At 39.2% G+C, this 22,807-nt stretch overlaps 2 protein-coding genes across 2 annotated transcripts in view; both read right to left on the reverse strand.

Annotated features, from left to right (window-relative positions):
- DDX43 (DEAD-box helicase 43) overlaps nucleotides 1-13,937 on the reverse strand; it is a 21,321-nt gene extending 7,384 nt beyond the window's left edge. Inside the window, exons 1-11 of the mRNA XM_064448568.1 lie at nucleotides 13,598-13,937; nucleotides 12,891-12,946; nucleotides 12,378-12,510; nucleotides 10,878-11,024; nucleotides 10,214-10,295; nucleotides 8,332-8,488; nucleotides 8,135-8,253; nucleotides 7,758-7,868; nucleotides 6,488-6,629; nucleotides 2,889-2,989; nucleotides 2,025-2,112 (exon numbers count right to left, since the gene is read on the reverse strand). Coding sequence (XP_064304638.1) covers nucleotides 2,025-2,112; nucleotides 2,889-2,989; nucleotides 6,488-6,629; nucleotides 7,758-7,868; nucleotides 8,135-8,253; nucleotides 8,332-8,488; nucleotides 10,214-10,295; nucleotides 10,878-11,024; nucleotides 12,378-12,510; nucleotides 12,891-12,946; nucleotides 13,598-13,937 — 1,476 coding nt within the window. The remainder of the gene's footprint in view (nucleotides 1-2,024; nucleotides 2,113-2,888; nucleotides 2,990-6,487; nucleotides 6,630-7,757; nucleotides 7,869-8,134; nucleotides 8,254-8,331; nucleotides 8,489-10,213; nucleotides 10,296-10,877; nucleotides 11,025-12,377; nucleotides 12,511-12,890; nucleotides 12,947-13,597) is intronic.
- A 2,041-nt stretch (nucleotides 13,938-15,978) lies between these two features.
- Nucleotides 15,979-22,807, reverse strand: part of KCNQ5 (potassium voltage-gated channel subfamily Q member 5) — a 302,174-nt gene continuing 295,345 nt past the window's right edge. The window contains exons 13-14 of the mRNA XM_064447806.1: nucleotides 21,951-22,077; nucleotides 15,979-21,550 (exon numbers count right to left, since the gene is read on the reverse strand). Of these exons, the coding sequence (XP_064303876.1) occupies nucleotides 20,609-21,550; nucleotides 21,951-22,077 (1,069 nt within the window). The 3' untranslated portion in view covers nucleotides 15,979-20,608. The remainder of the gene's footprint in view (nucleotides 21,551-21,950; nucleotides 22,078-22,807) is intronic.

The following is a 22,807-nucleotide window of genomic DNA, read 5'->3' on the forward strand; positions in this document are numbered from 1 at the left end:
AAAAAGATGTTAAGTAGAAACAGATTAAAATAATATTTTTCTGTTAATTCACATATTACAATATTATAAAACCAGTAATATGATACCATGAAAAACTATTTAAAACCAAAATATATATCCGTTTGGAGTTCAAACAATGCAGATGTATTTGTTGTTTCCTAGCTGCTTTAGGAGAATAGTAAAAATTTAAGCTGTTTGCCAAATCATGTATTTGCAGACATTTAGAGACTAGCAGACTAGCAGGATGAAATAAATATTCCTAATATTAGTGAAAAATCAGATCAAACTACTTTGAGTATATTTATGTTAATCCAGAGCAAATTAGAACAGTGCCAGTCTTACTCAAAAGGACAAGCTTTTAAAGAAGATTCTGTAATTTATTTGAAATGATCCGTTCTGTCCAATTCTTCCAACAGTTTGACAATAAAAACTTTAATCCATTATATTTAAGTTTGCCATAGAATGTCTAAGGTATACTGCCTATACAGTATAAAGGCCTAGACATTCACATGGCCCTGCTTCATAATCTGGTGGCAAAGGTTGAAGAGCCAATCAAGTACATAGAAAGACTCTCTGTCCACATGGGAATCCTCCTCTCTCCCCACCCCCTCGAGGTCACCTCTTTAATTAAGAGCAGCTCCTATAAAAGAAATGAATGCATTAGACAAGAGACCTACAGTAGCGGTTAATACCTTTCAAGTTCTGACCCTCCCAACTTTGACAGAAGCATAGGGCAACGAAGCTGGTGAAGGGTCTGGAGAACAAGTCTTCTGAGGAGCAGCTGAGGGAACTGGCTTTGTTTAGCCTGGAGAAGAGGAGGCTGAGGGGAGACCTTATTGCTCTCTATACAACTACCTGAAAGGAGGTTGTAGCGAGGTGGGGGTCGGTCTATTCTCCCTAGTAACAAGTGATAGGAAGAGAGGAAATGGCGTCAGGTTGTGTCAGGTGAGGTTTAGATTGGATAGTAGGAAAAAATATCTTTACTGAGAGTGGTCAGGCATTGGAACAGGCTGCTCAGAGAGGTGGTGGAGTCACCATCCCTGGAGGTGTTAAAAAAAACTGTAGATGTGGCACTTCAGGGCACGGTTTAGGAGACACAGTGATGTTGGGTTGATGGTTGGACTTGATGATATTAGAGATCTTTTCCAATCCTAATAATTCTATGATTCTAGTCTATGGTAGTTCTGAACAGAAGAGATGAAAAGTATGTTTTCGCCCCACTTCTACCTAAAAGTGTATTGGATACTGAATTTCCTCATTCCCTATCACTAAAAAAGTGGAACTGAAAGGAAAGTTTCACAATTTAAGAACCGAACTCAAAGCAATCTCTAGACCCAGATGCGGAGATCATGGAAGTGTTACTATTTCTGTAAATTCTGCTGGTGCCAACTGAATTCTGCTGGTGCCAGCTACACATAGCTGCACTGGCATGACAAGTATGCAACTACATCCTCATATTAGAAGTTCTGGACTTTAAAGACTAAACTCCTCCCGGAGTTTAGTGGAGAGCTTCCACTCTCTTTGAGAAAGCAGCAGTTAAGAAACACAGATCCAGATAGAGAGCTATACACGTTAGGAAGAAGACCTTCAGAAGGAAAAGTAAGGAACAAGAACCTGCTGAACAGAAGTGAAGGCTGCAAAAACAAGGGTTCAGGCAAGAACACATGGCACTGCAAAGTACAATATTCAGACTTCAATTTGATTGATATCTGTTGCTTGCAACATCTTCTACCGAAGATTTAGGAATTAAGGATCTTGTACAGAAACATAAGTGGAAAAGAACTTACTTTTTCTTTTAGTTATTTCTGAACTTTTAATTAAGCTTTAAAAGAATAATAAGGAGCTGTTTCTTTGAAAGCTTGGACTGATTTTAAAGTGACATGCATTTACTTACCTATAGTTACAAGCAAAATATTTCCTGATTTAACTGTAGATTCTTCTCCCAAAGGAAAGGGTTGTGGGGAAAGAGAGAACAGAAAAACTTACTGCTAAGTCAAGAGTGCCAAAAGAACAGAAAAACTTACTGCTAAGTCAAGAGTGCCAACATATACAATCATGGGATTTTTCAAATAGGATTTTGCTAGGCGACGAACACCATCAGGCCAAGTAGCACTAAAAAGGAAGTGAAGAGGAAAACACACACATGAGAACAGAGAGCAAAATCTTCTCTAATTCATTAATTTAATTACATTCTTTTTTCTCTCTTATACACCAGTGAAACACAGAGTATGCAATAACAGTAGTGCACTGATATAACATTCAGAAATAATCTTAAAAAGTTAATTAGTAAAGAGCACTCAAGCTTTAAAGACATCTTTCTAAGTTAAAAAGTACAGGCAACAGTTATGGAGCCTTTCTGATGAAGCCAAAAGTGAGTTTAGTAGTGAAACGATACCTAAAAGCAAGCTTCTAGTCTGTTTTTATCTCAAAACAGCTCTAATGCAAAATAGGATAACAAAATTATTTTTGAGATATTCTATTGTTAAGCTCCCAAAAGATGCACAATTTCAAAATCAAGCCAGGTACAGACTAGCACAGATATTGATGAGATGATTAGGATAAACGTTTGGTCCCAGATGGGGAAGTGGAAGTTGGCATTTCAAATTGATATGGCAAATTCTAGCACTCCCAGGATACCTTCCTTTTTGGGTAGAACTCGGTTGCTTTTATAGCTGATGCAAAACATCAGAAAAGGGGTAAGAAATGAAAATAAAGTTGTCAAATGACTCATTAGAACTGACTAGACAGAATTAGAAAGAAAACTGATGCTGTTCCCATTTAGGCTAGTCAAAGTTTTATTAAAACTGACATATTTGTTTTGAAGTTAACTTGTTCAGTAACCTTACCTTTACAGCGTTCAAGTACAGAGCACTATTATGTTTACATACCTTGTCATAATAGTTTGCCTGTCAGGCCGTATGTCTATTAGGATCTTCATTATCTGAGGTTCAAATCCCATATCCAACATTCTGTCAGCCTCATCTAAAACCTGCTCAAAATAAGGTTATTTATTGTGTCTAATTCCTTAGAAAAGGGTTTCAGCAAGACATTACATAGGAGACCATTTTAATGGTAACAATTTTAATTGCAGAATCCATTTCATAATGTATTGCAAAACCTGTTCAACTTCTATTTCACCTCTTCAATGTCCTTGAAGCTTTTTAACTTAGTAATACATTTGCAGGCAGCACAAGAAAATCCATAGCACCTTTAAGAGCACTTAAAATCAATGAAGAAGAAACAACTGTTTGTTTGTTTTAGTATTTTGGTTTGTACCTAAAATTAAGCACAGAATTAAAAACAAAACCAACCAACCAACCCACCCAAAAAACCCCAGCAAAACCAAAACCAACCAAACTGGAGGGAGGACCCCACAAAACACACTTTCAATAAGAAATGTTTAATAATTTAAAGGGGAAAATCTCATTTCTACCTTGTTACAGACCTCATACCAGACCAAAACATCAATTATCAATTTAGTTCCTCATTACAAGTAGGAAAAAAGGCAGAATGCACATTCTGGCTCACACTAGGACACCACAGAACTCCCAGCGCTCAAACTTGTTTCACCCGGTAAAACAAAAAAACCAAAGGAGAACAAGTGAGCTGAAGATCTGATACAGCTATTTGGAACTGATTTTTTTCTAATACACAAGCACACCTGAGACTCTGAAAACGCTCACATACAAAGGAAGAACACTGCCACCCAAGCCTGATTTTTCTCCTTTAATCTTCAAATAGAGTTTATATAAATCAAAGTTATATGGATCATGCTTTTAAGTATTGACATTTTCTAGTCACTTATCTGGAAACATAAGACTTTCATAATAATCCCTTTCTACTGTCCTGATTTTGCTGTTCTACTCTTTTCAGATTTTTTTTCTATTAAAGGTTTTTGGTACATTATCTATGTAAATATCTGAAATAACAAATTGTCAGCTGAGAGACAGAATTCTATTTCTTGACTTAATTCTCTGTATTTTCAAAAGACTCATGGAGATTTCATTAATTACTTGGATTCTAATACAATGGCAAGGCTGAACCACCACTAATTTTGTATACAGAGTTGGCTACTACACCCCTTTCAGCAGCAGAAGCTTTCTAAGCTATTAAGCACACTAGTACTTAGCTGGAAAGGGAAGAGAAAGCATGTGTGTATTAGATGGATCAGAGAAGCTGAATTTTATTTTCCTTACTTCTGATAGCTGCTTAATAAAGAATAAAGGCTGTAATAGATTTAAGATAGATATTAGCACTACTTTTTCAAAATGCTTCATAGCGAGGTCCTGGTTTATAAGCTAAATCTCCCTCCAGCTGACATTATCTTAGATTTCTTGTTATCTATACATATCTACTTGTTTGTAAATTTTATTTCAGTTCTATTTCTTGGCAAGAAATTCTTACAAGCCAGTTCTCCATGAGAAAATTATTTCCTCTGTTTTAAATTACTTATTGGTAAGTTTTACACTATTTTTTTCTTATTTAAAGAATCAAAGGACTACTCCAATCTATATGTTCTATATCCTACTTCACGATTATATATTTTCTTTAATATATTCTTTCCCCTAAATGCTTGCCAATTATTCATGCACAACTCCAATTTCCTTGCTTCTGCTTAATAAGCATAAGGTCAAAAGAAAAAAAGCACTCGGATTACTGATGAAGTACTGATTTACACTGAACACAGCAAAACAAAAAGCAATCTTCAAATAACCTGTATTGTAAACAACGAAAAGGCCATACAACAGAGTTCCCCAGTCTTTCTTCTGAAACCATGAAAAACAGCAGCCTATCTTGAATAAATAGATTCCTAAAAATCTGAATCAAGACTGCAACTAAGTTGATGGTTCTGCGAAGGCAAGACGACAAATTCCCTGCCTCCAATTCGCCTTCTGTACAGTGTATATAATTAATTCTAACAGAGTTTGGCTTTTTGTTTAAAAAAAGCCCAAACAAACAATTGTATCCCAGTCTCTGACCTTGGAAGACCTTTGGTAAACAATTATATCACACCAGCAAACAATAGTGCACTTTGGGTGCATTTACAAGACTTATCAATATCTTTAATTGAAAACTGTAAATGAAGCTCTTCAGTGAAGAGCATTCTTCATCCAAGGTGTTAGAGTTGAAATCTAATACCCCTCTTTTTTTCTCCGAAATAAGGCTGCAAGATTAAATTACTTGTTGGCTGAGTGAAGCTGTGGAAACAGAAAGCATATATTAAAAAGTGCAAGAAACTGCAAGGAAAAATATATGGTAACATTAAAAAAAATAGAATTTTGGATGTCTAACTTTTCATATGGGACCTAAAGAAGCATTTCCAGAAAGTCTGAGGCATGAGACATTAACCACTTTGCAAAACATGGTCCTTGCACTGGTTTCAATCTTCTGAAAATATTTAAAAGCTAGCACTACAACAAATGGTTTTCTCCTGCTTTACATCATATTCTTCAATTTGATAGCTAATTCATTTTAGTAATGTCATACTATAGCATATCCTGCACATACTGAAACATCTAATCTTGGTTAGGTACATATTCTTTACTGTACAGAGCAGTGTGCGCTTGTAGTTTAACCATACTTCACCTTGGTAGAGAAAGATTACTGATGTTCCTGTAGTTCTCAGAAAGGAGATTTTCAAGCCTTCCCCCCCTGCCCCGTTTAGCAATTACATGTTACTCTTCTACATGAGGCTACTCTCCTGTTTTTTAATAATATTCTTTTCTTCCAGATAACCAAATTTCCAATGATGCTACACCATCACTGCCTTTCCAGTATGCTCACAACTATCACCTAGAATTGGAGCTAACTTGTTAAAGCATAATGAGTGTTTAACCCTTAGAAGGCAGGGGTCGTGGAGATAAGGGAGGGGAAGCAGGCCAAATTGGCAAACTAGGCAACAAGTCACCAGTTAAACAGACAACTCAATTTAAATATATGGAAGTATTTTACAAAATAGCAAAGGTTTTAAGTGTCCAGCACAGCAAAAGGCAAGCATGAAATGAAGACATAAGGATTCATAACAATGTTCACGTGGCTATTTTCCCACTGAGATCAAAAGAAAGTCAGTCACCCAAACATTTAAATATCTGTTTGCAACTCTGGTGCTTACTGCACAGGTTCTTCTTAGAACTTTGTCATTGGTAACCTTTAAAGACAAGACAACTTGGGAAAGGCATTTCATCCATTAATAACTGATCTTGACAAAATGAACTTTAAAACAGCAAGCATTACTAATATGAGATAATTTCATATGTTTAAAATGCTTACTGTGCTAGAAGCCTATTTTATTTTTTCACTAGGGAATATTCCACACCTGCAATGCAATTATGGTAAGTGTGAGCATCCCTCCAACACCAATCTCAGCATTAAGATGTATTGTAATGAAGACTTAAAAAGTTTAAAGGCATCTTCATCGAAGCTCAAGTTCACACTAAGCCAACCATTTCTGAACTGGTGCATTACTCATTCCATATCAGCTACTTGCCAAATATGTTATGCTCTTCAAATTTATGAAGTTGTTCATTTGAAGATCATTCAGTCTGCCAGGAGTAGCAATAACAATATCCACACCTTTGGTAACCACGTCTATCTGTCCTTTTCGGTCCCCACCACCATATATGCAAATACTGAAAAATAAAATGTTTTATGGAAGCAGCGTATTAAGGTTCAACTAAAGTCAATCTTTTCCAAATAAACACCACCATGTTGATTCATTTTAAAAAGTATCATCTGGTATTACCAAGACAAATGCAGTAAGTGTGACTGACAGTATCACAGTATATAATGACTTAACACTGGATGATACCCCCTCAACAGTTGACCAATAGCTTTCTGCTGAAATTGCAGTGAAAGTAATAATGAAAAGAAGGAAGATAGCTATTAAGCTATGAGTATGTTTTGGGTTGTTCTGAAAATAGTCACAGTAAAAATAGATGAACGTATGACAGGATGCATGATTTTTCTAAACAGTACCATCAAAAGTCAGATGCTTTTCCCTTAAAAAAAATCCACACACTTGATAAGGTATTAGGCTTACACACAAATGTAACACACACTGTAAAACTCCTTAGTATTTTTGGGAAGGATGCAGAATGAACGTTTCAGTATTTGATAACTACAAGACTAATTAAGGCTACACAAAATTACCAGGGAGCCCTAAAACTCTTTTAGAGTACAGTAATGTATGTTTAATAGCTCAATGACCTACACTCTCAGCAGGTTTCTGGATGAAACCAAATTGGGATGGGTCAATACACTAGAGGGCTAGGCTGTTACACAGAAGGATCACAAAAGGCTAGAGAAATGGGCTGATGGGAATCCCATGAAGCTTAACAAAAGCAAAGATGGGGATGGAATTACCCCAAGATGGCCAAGAAGATGGAGTGCCTGATGTGAGAAGCTGGTGGCCAGGGTTTTTCAGCCTGAAGAGAAGGCGGCTCAGGGAGATCTTACTGCGGCCTACAGCTACCTAACAGCAAGGTGCCAAGAAGACACAGCCAGACTCTTCTCAGCTCTCCACAGAGAAGAACAAGAAACTACAGATGAATCTACAATACAGAGAACTCCAACTACATAAGATAGAGATTTTCACTATGTGAGTAATCAAAATAGATGTTCTAAAAACTGGGAAAATACAAACTCTGCATTTAGTACATTCCCCTCCCCTCTTAGCAAATGCAATTATTTCAGTAGGTGAATTAAGCCACAAGTGGTAGGAAAAAAAATTACCTGACAAAAAGTGAGAGTAAGATTACCTTTTAATTCCTTTGTACGTGTACTTCAAACACTCTGCCTCTACTTGAAGTGCCAGTTCTCGAGTGGGAGCAAGGACTAACATTCCTGGCCCCCCACGCTGATCTTTGGATCTGCAATAAACCACCTTTAGAATGCAGGCATATAAACCCAGGCAGAGTCCATAACATCTGACACCAAAGATTTTTATACTGTTGTAGACTTTCACAGTACACTGCTCCTAACAGAATCTATGGTGACAAGTTTGGTTGTTACTCCACCAGCTTTATAATTCTTTTGCAATTCACTATTTATTATATTCTTTACTAGAAAACCATCACATGGGGGAAGGAGGTAATATCCACAGCTAAAAAAAGTCAGACACGTGAGCAGTCCTTACATTGGTTGTGAAGTCAAGTGAATGAATCCAGGCATTAAGTATGCTAATGTCTTCCCGGTACCAGTCTGTGCTATACCAATAAGATCAATTCCTTGGAGTATGATTGGCCATGCCTGGGACTAACATAAAACAACAAATACATACATGTACTTTTCTCTTAAGCTTCAGCTAAAGAGTCCTCAAAATTGAAGAAGTACCTGAATTGGTGTAGGTTTTTGAAAACCAACTTTTCTTATATTAGCCATAATGTCAGGATAATGCTCAAACACATCTTCGAATTTACAAACAGGATTGGGAATGCAGCGCTTTTCACCTTCTTTTAAGTCATCACAAATTATATTATTATTTTCTTTCCTGTACAGAAGAAATGCAATTGCTTTACAGTCACATTACATGAAAAGGTAGAGCTGACACAAAAGACTGTCTGTCTAGGTTTGGGGTTTGGTTTTTGGGTTTGGTGGTTTGGTGGTTTTTTTTAGTTTTGGTTTTGGGGTTTTTTTTTTTGTTAATTCCTGGAAGAACAAAAAACAAGTTCAGGCTCTTGGAAGAGACTTGTAACTATTCTTCTAACTTTTAAGAAAGCCTTACTACAGAAACGCTTCTCCTGGAGGCATCAATTACCATTCTTTCTTAAGAATGACTAATTTGAAGTTATATAGGGATATTAACATAAACTGCAGTCCTGTCATATCAGACATCAATTATACTCTATTACAAATTAAATAACTGTGACAAGTCTTTAAACCTAAAGACAACCTAGAACTCATAGGAATGGATTGGACTTATTTGTCAGAGCCCTATGTTCTGACAAAAACCTTCCTGAAATATGCTTGGAGCAGGTCCCTGGATGCTCTAGAAAATACAAACAGTTTAGAAGAACATATGTGACCAGTAAGACAACCTCCAAAAAAACAAAAAAAAAAAACCAACCCCACCAGAAACCACACCACCCAAAAACCAGAAAACAAAACCCAAAACACAACCACACACACAAAAAGCTACATAAGAACTGAGGTTCTGAGGCTATCTCTGATTAAGAGGTATTAATATGTGTAAGGAGTTTATCTTCATTCCAGTCTTTTATTCTTCTGAAGATTCCATTCAGCAAAGAGTTTTACTTCAGGTGGGGTGTGGGCTGGGGAAAGAATGGGTAATTCAAGCTCTCCTCATGTTTACAAAAAAAATATTTTTTCAATTACTTTTTCTTCCTTAAAGCAAACAGATTAGACGAAAAAGGAAAAACAGTCCTTTATCACACAAGTGCTATTCCTCAACATATACTCTGACCCTACAGACAATGTTTTGTTGCTCTAACAAAACACACATACACATACTTTAAGGAAACATGTCAATTCCATGCTTCGCTCACTGTGGCAAGGTTCCTCTGATGGGCATGCAGAAGAAAAGACACAGCATGCAAAAACAAAAGTAATAAAAGGTAACACTCAAGAAGGTTCACCAACCTCACCAGAACTACTGAAAAGGGTTGAAACTAAAACCAGGGACTGAACATAATCACTACAAACAGATGATCTGCTCTTCTTGCAAAGTAATGATGAGACTGATGGATCAAAATGAACAGATAGAGTTAACTGGGGCATGTACTCACCAGGACGTACTTGTAAAGACAAGATAGACAGATAGGAAGACAACTGTAATAGAGGTTGAAAATTGTTTTGAAGGTGGTATTTGACTAAAATATATGGGGGGAAAATTGGCAGCCAAGAGGTATTCAACATGTGAGCAATAATATTTGGAAGGACCTAGAAAACACAAACATACTGTCTCATGAAACGCAAAGAAACAGCCAATGAACTGTCTTGATTTTTTCACTTCTGAAAGTCAACTAGATCAAACAATTTTAGAGAAGCAGTTAACTCCTAATTTTCCAAGCAACTAATACTATTTCATCTGCTAGTTATGGTTTGATTCCTAAGAAACAGTTCCTAAGACCACCTAGTTATTACAAGACCCTAACATCAATGCTTCTGCCTCAGTATTTCATCTCCCACTTTCTGGGCTTTATACCTTAGTAGTTATTTTTGCCAAGCAGATGATTCCCTATAGGAATGATCTTACCGCCACAATTCCACTTCTTCTTGTGACATAGATGCAGTCCTTGACGATTCTTTATAGAAGTTTTTCTCAACTGGAGGCAAGTCTTAATCAGAAAAAGTAAACTTGAGTCAGTAAGAAATGCTACAGATTCAGGGTTAGTCTGCTGAAGCTTAAGATGGAAATTCCAAAACCCAGACTGTGCCCTGTACCTAGGAGACTACTCAAAAGCAGTGGAAGACTACTATTGTTCACGTACAAGACGAAGGTGGAGACAAACACTTAAGTATCTGCAAAAGAACCACTTCTCCACATTTCAAGTCCTAAAGTAATTTCTACTAACTTATAATATGTATTTATATATACACATATAACTATACTGTATTCATAGATAGTATAATATTCAACAATTCTCATTTTTGTTGTGGCCACATACAAAACAACGGCATTTTCAAAGGGTGAAGTCAAAATAACAATTGAGTATTAAGTTTAAATATTCACACAGCAACTACAGTGTCCTCTGTGACCACGCTGAGAAATGCTGACATGGTCACTTCACTGCAAATATTTAACAAATTTGGACACTGAAATACTCAGTCTTCTCAAAGGAAAAATTAAAAGCATTTAAGCATTCAACAGATTTATCGTATGAAGACAAGTACCATACAATAAAAATTTTAAAACTAACCTGCCCACTTCATAGCTTCATATTTAGCTTTGTTTTCTCGAAGAGAGACCCAGTCAATCACTGATCTCTTTGGCTTATTTTCAGGCTTGATATCATCCAAGGTTTTTCCTGCAGAGTTGGTACCAAAATGCTGCTGTTTGACGGAATCTGTTGGAGGGTGGGGGAGACCCCGCCCATCAAAACACACACCTTATTTTCTTTTTCTGTTGTAAGGCCTCTTATGTGATTTTAAATAGACATGAAGTGTTTAAATAGAAAATTCTTTCCTAGGTCTTAGCCTGAAACATTGATAAAACCTGTATAAATCCTGTTCTAATAAAAAAAAAAGAAGCATGTCAACATTTTTAGCTACTTAAAGTAGAGACAGGTTCCGAAATGCTGCTCCTCCGTCTATAAGTAAGGCTTGTTGCGCAGCAGGCTTTTGAAAAACTTGTGAACCCAGTAGATATGAAGACAGAAAGCTTTATTTTTAACAGTTACAAGAGCAAGGTTTACTTCTAAAGCATCCAACATCAGCACAATAAAGTCTCATTGTAGTTATACTCTCTACCTCTTTTTTGATGAGTTTAACACTTCTTAAGGAAGAAAGGTTTTACATTCATTATTTAATGGCAACATCATTATGCATCAGTGGAAAAGCAGGAAACACGGGTAAAATACAGTCACACATACTAAGGAAGTGTTAACTATTTCTAGCCTCTTGAAACATACTCAACCACCTTCTGGGGCACTTCTAAAATCAAAACTCACAACTGCTCCATTCCTTATTCTAACACTGGAACACAACTCTCTAATCCCTTTTTCCTCAACAGTGCCTCAGATCAACTATGATGGATGTTGTATGCGCTCCCAATGACTTTTTACACAGGCAAACGAGACAAATACCAATAACATAAGCAGCATCTCAACATACATATTCATTACTTATATATCCCTGTAACAAAGTTAACACAATAAAGCCTAGTAAAGTGAGGCACGATGTGCAACATCAAATCTTAAATGCTAACTTCCCATGAAAGTAGTAAGAAGTCAGCATCCTCCATGCTATAATCACAGAATCACAGGTTGGAAGGCACCTCAGGGATCAATCAGTACATGCTTGCTTTACAGACTACATTTATAAAAGCTTATTGAATTTTAATACTACACAGATAACACATAAAACTTTAATTAGAACCGATACTTGTATTTTGGGGGAATCCGACTAATAATGCAAGAAACCAAGTAGTATAACATTCTGCATTCATTAAAATTGTTGAAAATGCATAGGAAAAGATTTTCAAAGAAGTCAGGCAGTTTGAGAGGGGAAAACTGTTCATAGCTGGGAAAGGAGAATGTCTAGGTATTTCTGTTTTAAGGAAGCATGCCGCTGTCCAAGAACAAAGTGAAAGTTAGCTGAAGTTGGTAAAGTATTAAAAATATAATAACACTCCAGCAAACCAGCAAATATATGGAAAGACAATACACACTTTATTTTTCCCCCAAACCCACATTTCTTACCTTTCTCAGTCATCCCTCTAACGTAGTTTTGTCCAGATCTTGTAACAGCATCATCAATCAACATCTTGGCTTTGTTTTGCACAGCAACGTTGCCAAAAATCTTTACTTCAGCTTCATAGGTTCCTTTTATAATCTATGTTCATAAAACCTTATTGAGTTTTTTTTATTACAGCAAAGACACATATTATATAAGAATATATACTGAAAACAGTCTTTGATTTTTTTTTTCTGAATTTGAACTTCTCAGGAAAAGGCCCTTTAATTCCCTACCTAAAAGAGAGGGAAATTAATGCATACTTGGGGGAGGAATCAGGAAGCTTTTCCTACTCTCACATACCGGTCAAATTACACCCTCAATTCCACTTCCTTTTTACCAATTCTTGTAAAAGAGTAGAATTATTACAGCTGTTGCAACACCCTTCAACTTGCTGCAGTAACTCTGGTTTGCATGGAAGCAAAACCAAGTATGTTCCCAACAGAGTCCAGGCCTGGATGACACAAAACAGATGGTACCTTTATCCTGGAACCCGAAGAATCCTCAAGTTCTCTTATTTTAGTTCCACCCCGACCTGTTATAATGATACACTGTGGTTATTACAGCGGTTTAGGCCAAACCATCAAAAAATTACATATTTTAAGTATTTTGTTTGTGATCAAAACCTAAGACATTTGTATTAGTGCATACACTAATAAATAATAAAAAAAATAATAAAAGAACTTGTGACACCAAACTTGGAAAATGCAGGTAGCTTTTTGGGCAATTAACCAAACGCAAGGTGTGTGTGTGGTAGGGAGGCACCGCAGTTGAAGGGATGGAGCAGCAAAGCCAGCTCAAGAGAGAGCCACCCTTCCTCCACATGGCTAGAGGGGCTTCAGCCCACTTGCAGACTGCTGGCCACGAGAAACAGGCATCAACACAACTACTGTGGGGAGGAAAAGCTCAGCGGCCCTGGCGAGCGGGAGGGCTCCGCTCTTCTCTCCGTACTCTGCAGAAGCATCCTGCCATCCCCAGGCAAGGAAGATGCGAGGGGATCACGAGGGGCTGGGGAGACGGAAGGCAGCACTGCACCTCTCCGGGGCAGAGAGACGGGCAGGGGCCCACACGAACAAACCTCTCCGCGCCCGGGTCCTTCTCGCCCTCCCCCACCCACTCCTCACCTCAGCGGGCCGAGCACCCAGGCCCGGGGGGAGCTGTGGGGGTGTGGTGCGGTCCTGATTACCTATGAGAGCCCCGACCAGCGCGCTATCGAGGTGGAAGCTGAGGGGCGCCGCGGCGTCCTGAGCTTGGCCGGCGGCGCCTCGGGGCGGCCGCAGCCGCGCAGCCTCTCCCGGTCCTCCCCGCCTCTCCCTGGCGCCCCAGGGCTCCCGCTCCTCCTCTCCAGGGCAGCCCGCCGCCTCCCGCCGCCACTCAGCGGCCCTTTCCCCCCCGCCGCCCTCTACAAAGGCGCGGCTCTGCGAAACGGTCGCCGGCGGCTGCCACAGACGCCCAGCGGCGGCAGATGATGGCGGCCGCCTCGGCGCACCAGCATCCTCGTCGCTGCTCGCCTCCCAGTCAGACATGGCGGCACCCGCATCCGGCTCCGTGGCCCATGCGGCGGGCTTTGCCGCGCCTTAGCCTAAGGGCGCGCTGATTGGCCAGGGCCGGCCGCCCTCTCTAAGCCGTGATTGGCGGGCTCGGCGAGGCCGCGCGGGTGTGGGAGAACCTCTGGCCTCTCCGCCCAAGGCCAAGCCCAAAGCCAAGGCCAAGGCCAAGGCCAAGCCCAAGCCCAAGCCCAAGCCCAAGCCCAAACCAGTGCTCACGTCCCCACCTCACACAGCTTTTGGGGCTGGGACCACAGTGTCCTGAGTTCTCCCCTCTCCATTCTCACCTCGCCCTGCTGCCTCCTCCCCTGACGGCCTCGGCACAGCCCAGGGTGGGCTCCACTCAGGAGCAGGAGGCTGTGCTTTAGGATGGGAGGGGCAAGAACTTGGTCCTGAGCGTGTGGGAAGCCCTCGAAGTCTGTGGGGTGGGGAGGGTGAAGCCAGGCAGCCTCAAGGGGCCGCTGAGGAGTGAGGGTGGCAGTGAGTAATTCTGCTGCGTGTCTAGGCTCGTGTCATGCTGATAAATTGTGGTCTGAACTTTTTAGGGAAGTCTTAATATTTAATCTCAAATTAAGCTTTTATGATACCTTAATGAGATTTTAGTATGACTGAATGTACTAAAGCTGCTAAAATACTGGAAACAGGATCACAGAACGGCTGGGGTTGGAATGAATTTATGGAGGTCACCTTCTCCAACCCCCTTCTCAAGCAGGGTCACCGAGAGCCAGTTGCCCAGGACCATGTCCAGGTGCCTTCTGAATATCTCCAAGGATGGAGACTACACAACTGCTCTGGGCAACCTGTGCTAGTGCTCAATCACCCTCACATTAAAAAAGTAGAAATAAAAAAGCCTAAGGAAAAACTACCACACACTCCCCTTCAGTTATGTTGAAAATCTGCTAAATGATTGAGGGTTTAAATTTCCCTTTTAGGCACAGTCTTCTATTCCTACTGTAAAGAGCTGAATGGTGAACATATATATATGTCTTCTTAGATGGAGATTTCTGTCTGTGCCTGACCATTGTGATCAGTGGGGTAACACAAAAGGAAAAACTTGACACTGCAGTCTTTTGACCCTTCCCTACTATCTCTATGTACACATGAAGCAAGACCAACCGGTTTTAGAGAAGAATAGTATGCATATGTTTGCCCTTTTTCCCGTCCTGTGTTTTTTCTTAGGCAGAGCTTGGCAGTGTTCATGTAGCCTCTGGATACAAATGGCTGCATGGAAAATCTGCCTTTCTGGAGACTTTAAATTTCAATATTTAAGATGATGTATGTCAGAGATGTAGGGGGCCACCTGTCCTGGCTGTGTCCCCCCCCATTATCACCACTGTTTCCAGCACAAATCCAAAACATAGCCCCATGCTGGCTACTACGAAGAAATTTAACTCTATGTTAGCTGAAACCAGGACAATATGGAAGTATCTAGCTCTGATTTTGAAGCCTCCATGGAGGCAGTAACTTCACCACAAGAACAGGCTCTCTATATTCAATACTTTACACTCAAATACTAAAGCTTACCTTCAGCAGGACTGGAGGAAGAGCTTAGTGGGGAAAGAAGGCTGCAGGTTTGGTGCAGTAGCATTCTAGAGCAACTTTCATGATTCAGTGCAGAGGAAAGGGCTTCACCTCGCCCTCAAGGTAAATGGAGGTAGTGGATGGGCCTTCCCTTAGGAATCCTGCTCCTCGCACAGGCCAGATTGCTGATCCTGAATCAATTCCTATTTATCTAACAGGGAAGGTAATAATAACTTCCAAACTAATTTTCATAGAAGTGCTGAAACATCTGAAGTTTAAGTAAACTCTGCTGAAAACAGTCACCAGAAACTGAACATAGCAGACTCATTTGTGCACATTTTATTCTAGTAAACTTTCTTTTTGATGTTTTGGTCCATTTAATTAAAAAATTACAAAAATTCAAAGGAAAACAATGAACAAGCTTAATTTTTTTTTTTTGCCTGATATGTGTTTCCACCATACAATCATTTATTTAAGGAAGAAAAGCCAGTAAGCATGGTACTTTTCAAATAATTTTTATTAACAACAATATGGATTCAACTTTGTCAAGAAGTTACAATTAACATTGTAATGTACTGGCTAATGTCGCTGCAGTGTCAGTGGAAGAAGCCTTCATGCTTTCTAAGCCTGTTATGAAGCTGACTTTTTATCTTCCAAAGAAGTAAAAAATGCTTCCAATGGCTGATGGTATTGGATATGTCTGGAATTGTCCTATGTGTACTGATTCAGCTGAATGAATGGCCACATCTGCATCCAGATGAATGAACAGCAAAATATTACATGCTTCCACTGACGCTGCAGGGGACAATTCTTATTTCAAAAACCAATTAACCTTTTTAGACAGTGACAGCACTTTGTGTGATGTTGTAATCCATTTGAATTAAGTCGATTAACACACTTGGAAAAAAAATATGAAGCAGAAATATCTGGGGCAAATTCTTTTCTGACCTGTATTTCATTCAAACCTAATGAATCCAAAAGGATTGCATGACATATGAGTCAGGATAAAAGTTGGCCCAGAGAGGCAAGTTCATTCCTGGTATAGGTGGGTGCAGTTCCTTTAAGATCAGTGGAACTGAGCCTGATTATCCCAGTGAAGGCTTGAACTTCACCCAGTTGGGCAGTAAATTCATTGAAGTCAGTGAAGCCATCCAAGGATGAATTTAGCCTCAGGTGTTTAAACCCTTTTTCGTTCCTTTGCTGTTATATTTTCTTTTCCTGCTTACTCCTCTTTTCCGATTATTCTCCTTTTCTCTGTGCTTTTTAAAAATGTCCCTTCTCTTCTTCCCTTTTTACATCAATACTTTGTGCGTTATTTTTTGTATAGTCAATGTGACATGGGTAAGTTCAGCTAAGTATTAGTTTCCTCAGGAAATAACTGGAATATTACCATTTTCACTTTAAACAGATGCCCAACAAAATAAGGATTTGAATCTGAGCTCCCTATTCAAGAAAAATTCTTGAATTCCATAGAGTGAATGAATTGCGTAGAATTTTTGCTTGAGTAAGGATTGCAGGTCCCAATCCAGAAATACTACTGTACATCAGATGTTCTACTATACATCAGCAATTCAGTATGATTTGACGTATCACAGAAGAGCAGGTGAATTACTCATCACCATACTATAATGAGAGCAGTCACTCTAAGTAGGATTATCTCAAAAACATACGGAACAACCGTGGGCACTGTGAATAAAAGTGTATGATCTTTGCAATTTTGAACCCTAGGCTAAAACACTATATTCATATTTAAATAAAAAGTATAGATCATATAAGCCAGGAGCAAATACAAATTTTTAAACAAATAATAATAATCAAAACTATTCTTTTCAGTTCTCTCTTCAATCAGGTACAACAAACATGCTGATCAGAAAACAGATATTTGCATAAGGTTTAATTCCTGATGCTCTTACTTAAGCTCAAATTCTCTCTTTAACAATCCCCAAGTGGATTGTAAATCAGAAAAAAAAAATGTCCTTTGTCCCTACTCATGAGCAATATTTATTAGCTGTCATGAGCTGGACTTTAATAAGCAGCTCAAGGACAGGAGTTGAAAAGCCAGACAGCTCCTTCTTTTGTGAAACCCATGAAAGACTGTCAGTCATGAGACTGTCTTTTAAAGAGAGAGCATAAGAACAGGAAACTCCTCATGAGGAAATATGAGCAAAGCTTATAAAAATCCAAACAAACAACTCTTCCTTTCCAGAATTTCATATATTCACTACTTTTTCTATTTTCTATCAATATTATGTTAAAAAATTCCTATATGATAAGACTTGCAGCTACAAAAATAATAATGGTGAGCATAAAAGAAAAAAATTTGGATTTTAAACCATAATTTGAAAAGATACTATCTTCTGGATTTATTAGTACTTTGTAAAGACATTAACATTTTCATACATAATTTATAGAACTCATTCTTTTGTGCACAAAATTGTATTAAATAAATTAACTTAAAATTAGAAGGACTCAAGCATGTCATTTAAGGCAAAAATACCAAGTTTCCGAGAGAGAAATTATCAGCAAAACCCAAGGCCCTCTTCCTGTACGGAATCTGTACAGGCAGGGCAGGCCAATGCTCAGTTCTCCCACTGACGCCCTCCAGGCTCAATGGGGACGCGACCATCTGCTCATGCAGATGAAGGTGGAAGAGTGAAGTCCAATTCATGATGCCTTGATTTTTCAATGTCATCAAGGAGGGGAAGGGAGTTTCATTACCGACACACAGTTGCCATGAGCCCTATCTCTTGCTCTTTAATTGAACCTAAGCGCAGGCTTATGCTTAGGCCAGCAGGAGGCTTGAAAAGCAAGAAGGGTGCCATAAACTGTTAGAAAAGAAAGATATAAAAGCCTGAAAAAAACTTATATAGGACTTTAAACTTACAGGTCTGTCTGGATAAACTGCAGACATTCAAATAAGTTAATAGTTAAATGAACTGAGACATGGAAAAAAACCTTATTTATCCTCACAAAATTGCTGTTGTAATCAGGCTTTAGTACGATCAGACTGCACATAAAAGAAAACAGGAAAGACTGAATGTGGTAAGTTATATGGCAAATCAGTGGTGAGGAAATTGTGCTTCAAGGTGTCTTTCAGGATTTAACAGCTGAAGTTTGCTCCGGCATAAGCCATGGAACACAGTGTACCATCCGTGGACCCCATATAATGACACAATATATACACTCTACAGTTTGCATGTACTTTCACATAATAAAGTTATCATGTAACACCCAGGAATACTTCTGTAAAGGAAATATGGAAGCGGAAATTACAATGGTTTCATAGTAAACAGATCGAGTCCTTCACAATACAATCTACAGCGTTTAGCCATGGTTAAGACTGGAGTGACGTTTTTGATGTACATAGTAAGTTCCCAGCAGGTCTGGGCCTTGAGAAAACACTGCCCTGAGTGAGCTGGCACTGGCACCCCCATACATTCGGTGTTCCTGCTGCTAGAGGGTGGCTGAGCCCAAGTCAGGTTGTCTACAAGCCTGTGGTGCAGGTGGGGTATAAATCTGGGGGAGGCAACGCACAGAAACCTTGTTCAGCTGGGAATAGCGAAGGCCTGTTTAGGCTCCACAAGGGTTCCTCCAGTGGCGAAGCCTTGCTGGGGATGTGCAGATAGGCACTAACACTGCTCCTGCGTCTCAGCAGAAGTGACATGTAGGTTAGGATAAGAAAGAAAGAGGATGTATCAAGCAGGAATGCTCGGTCTGATGTAGGCTTTGAATTTGAAAACTCGAGTATTAGGAGGAAGGAATCTGAATGTCTTTTCTTGGAAAGTTCACAAGAAATGACTGCAGTTGGGACACAGTGTTGAGCTATGAGAGTGTGACCACTTCCCCCTCTCTCCTCCTCCCCTTTTATTTAAAAAGCAAACAAACCAAACCAAACAAACAAAACCCCTCTTGCCTTCAGTTTTTTTTTTCAGTAAGGTGGTCTTCCCTAATTCTATTTCCATTTCTGATTGCCTACGTGGCTTTTTTTTTTTTTTTTGGAAATAGCACTCAGTATCTGTGACTGACAGGCTGGATTAAAAAAACAATCTTTTTGCCTCTTTACCTTCCTTCTTTTATTCTCTGGGATCATATCCCTTCCTGCCCATCTAAATCCGTATTTTTTTTTTCTTCATTGATTGTGTTGTCTTTCTCTCTTCCCTGTTCTATCCTCTTTAGTTTTATTCTGTATTTCGGTTCCTCATTTTCCGTCCTTTCCCAGCCTTTTGAAGTGCTGTCATGGTATCAGGTTGGAACTGTGAGGAAAATTGCCAAAATTTCCACAGAAGGAAATACTGCTTCTGCAATAAAGGCAGCGCTTGCTTCCTTCCCCCACCTACTGCTGCCAAAATGTTTCAGATTCACAAGATAGCTCCTCAATGAGACTGTAAAAAGGGGACATTCCCCTGAATTTTTAGTGCAGTCACCCAGGTTATCCACTTCTGAGGCCAGCCCCAACTCTTAAAATACAAACTTTTTGTGGCAAAATAATGTTCTCATTATAAAGAACAATGTGATAGTGGTGTGTCAGGTACTTTAGCCACAGCACTAAATCACCAAAAATCAGATGGATGTTAATGTACTGTTCTTCAGAGTTAAAAATATCTGATTACTGATGCGCTAATGTGTGTATCTTGCAACTGGCAGCCATTTCTAATCCCATATTACTGGTTTCCTTGGTACCTTGCTAGCAGCTGTAGATAATTTTTTTGTTGTAAACATAAACTATCATCTAAATCAGGACATTATATATATATATCTTTAATTAGTTCAGAAGCAAAGTGCTTTAAACCTTACAATTTTCACTTCTGCCCTGTAGAAACGGCACTAGGTCTAAATGCTCAAATTTTTGCTTTTTGATACATCCTGCAGCATTAGCTTTGCAGGAAGCTCATCATTTAAACCTACTGTACTACATAAAGGCTGCTGTACTGTAGGTGTAAATTTGAATGTTAGCCATCACTTAAACATGCATTTTCATGCAACTAGAAGATATGGGCTCATTCAACTGCTTCTCAGATTCATCCTGATTTTTGTGATTTTATCTTATTAAAAAGGCTTTCAAAACAGTTCATGCTATGATATGTATGACTAGAGGAATGACCCAACCAATGAAGAAAGCCCACAAGCTGTTATTTAAGTTTGACATGGAGCAGATTGAGTGCTTCTGTACCGTCCCCTGGCTTGCAAATGCTTTGAGATGATCTTGATATTCCAGTCCTTAAAGAGTCAGCAGAGAGAGTTGTTTCCACTAAGGGGCGCGAGATGGCTTCAGTAGTCTCTGTTCCTCCCTCTGACTCCAACTCTTCATCAGTTATAAATAATTTTGACTCCCTCCATTTGGAGTATACATCTTGGCTACCTCTGGAACCACTGTAGTCACTGCCAGCAATCTGTACATTCAGTTCTTCTGTTGATTGTATAAGGTTTTGTACAGATAAAGATTTTCCTAAATCCATTTGCACCACAGGTTTAACTGAGAGCAAAGGTTCCCCCTCTGTATCCAGACTTTTTCTCCATGTGAGATCCTTTGTCGCATTGGGCTGTGCAACTTGTCCATTATCCTTTGATGCAACAAGGCAAGCGGTGACATCGGAAATATTTTCCTGTGTGGTTACAGGAATAATATGAACGGGCTCAGGCCTATTGATATGCTTCATTGAGGAGAAAGGTGGTATTTGTAATGTTGTTGGAGTTGCTGGCTTAGTTGCCTGGTTTATTTGGTTGGATGTATTATTAACTGTTGCAGGTCCGTCGTTTGGCACTTGCGTTGCTTGACTATGCATAGCTGGACTAAAAGCATAGTAAGCCTGAGTGCTAAATTCATTTGGTGTCAGTATAAGCTGTAGGCCATGAGGCAGGTTGGCACTAGCTGATCTGGATACACATCCACTAAGTTGTGCAGAATTAGACAAATCTTTGCTGTCTGATGGGCTCTGGTAATCAGAAGTCTGCTCACACTCAAAAGCTGGCATTTGAAAGGAAGCCAAAGTGAGCGCGGATGCAGATCCTTTTCGCAAAACTTGTTGATAAATATCTAATAGACAGTCCAGTTTTGACTCAATGGATTGTACCTACAGGAGGATAGGAAAAAGTTAACATTAATGCTAAATACTAATTTAAAATATTTGGAACCCAAGCAAAGGGCAAATATGTCTACTGAAGAGAAAAATGAGGGGCTTGGTATACGCTATTGACTTGCGAAAAATAAGGTTGTCAAAAGTCACACAGATTTTTCATAAGCAAGCTGATAAAAGGGAAAAGAATTTAGTAACCTGCAATTTTTCTCCTTACTTTTCTGTACTTGGAAGACAGTTAAGAAAATACGACTCATATAAATTTTATTTCAACATGTAAATGAAGCAGATATTAGAAAAAAATATTTTTACCTGTTCAGCCTTTGAAACTGACAATAAAATACACAAAAGGCACGAACAATAGAGCAGGACAAAGCAGCACAGATAATCACTCTACCTGTTTCTCCACCTTGACTACGCGCCCTAACATACTGAGGTCATCAGTTGTCTCATGCTCTGCAGGATTCTTTTCTCTACTTCTTTTATCTGCTGTGATTTGTCCTTTCCCAAGAATTTGATCAACGCTGTAAGAGAAACCAAATGCTGCTGTGATTCCTGAAATGGTGGCGATATGGAGGTGCTTGCTAATCCATACATTAGAAATTAAAACCATAGGACTTCAGAAAAGCACCCAAGAAAGAAATTAACGTGATTTTATTAAAAAAAAAAATATGAAAAAATCATTAATGGCTTTTGAGCATTTGGAGGTTAGCTCAGAGACAGCTTTTCTTTTCCACTGGCCCTAACCAGGTAAAAGAACTTAGCCATCGTCTGGGAGACCCAGGGCTAGACTTGCTGAGAGGGTGGGAGGAGCTGGCCTTTCCAGCAGCCTGATGTTGGGGGGGAACAGATGTATCAGTGCACCCTCAGCTCTCCCGTCCTAACAGCAGCATAGAGTCCTGGGAAAGCGTCACTTTGAAACAGGAGTCTCAGCCTGATGCTGCCAGTGATACACATGATGAAATTTTTTTTTTTTTTAATTATTATTGCCGGGAATCTAGAACATAAAAACTACATAAATACTACATTACCAGTAGTTCCCAATTTCTTCTTTGTGGAAAGAGAAAGTCTGGGATGGGAGAAAGGCAGTTCTCAATGTCGACCTCATCCTTTTGGCATTCTCATGACTAAATTCCTTGTTTACAGATAAAAGATTACATTTTCTATCATTCAGATTTCCATTTTCTGGGGACAACTTAGATACATGGTTTTTTGTTTGTTTTTACCCACAATGTAATTTCTGGCTCAGCTGTG

Source organism: Phalacrocorax carbo, chromosome 3 (genome assembly GCF_963921805.1).
Source record: "Phalacrocorax carbo chromosome 3, bPhaCar2.1, whole genome shotgun sequence".
NCBI lineage: Eukaryota > Metazoa > Chordata > Aves > Suliformes > Phalacrocoracidae > Phalacrocorax > Phalacrocorax carbo.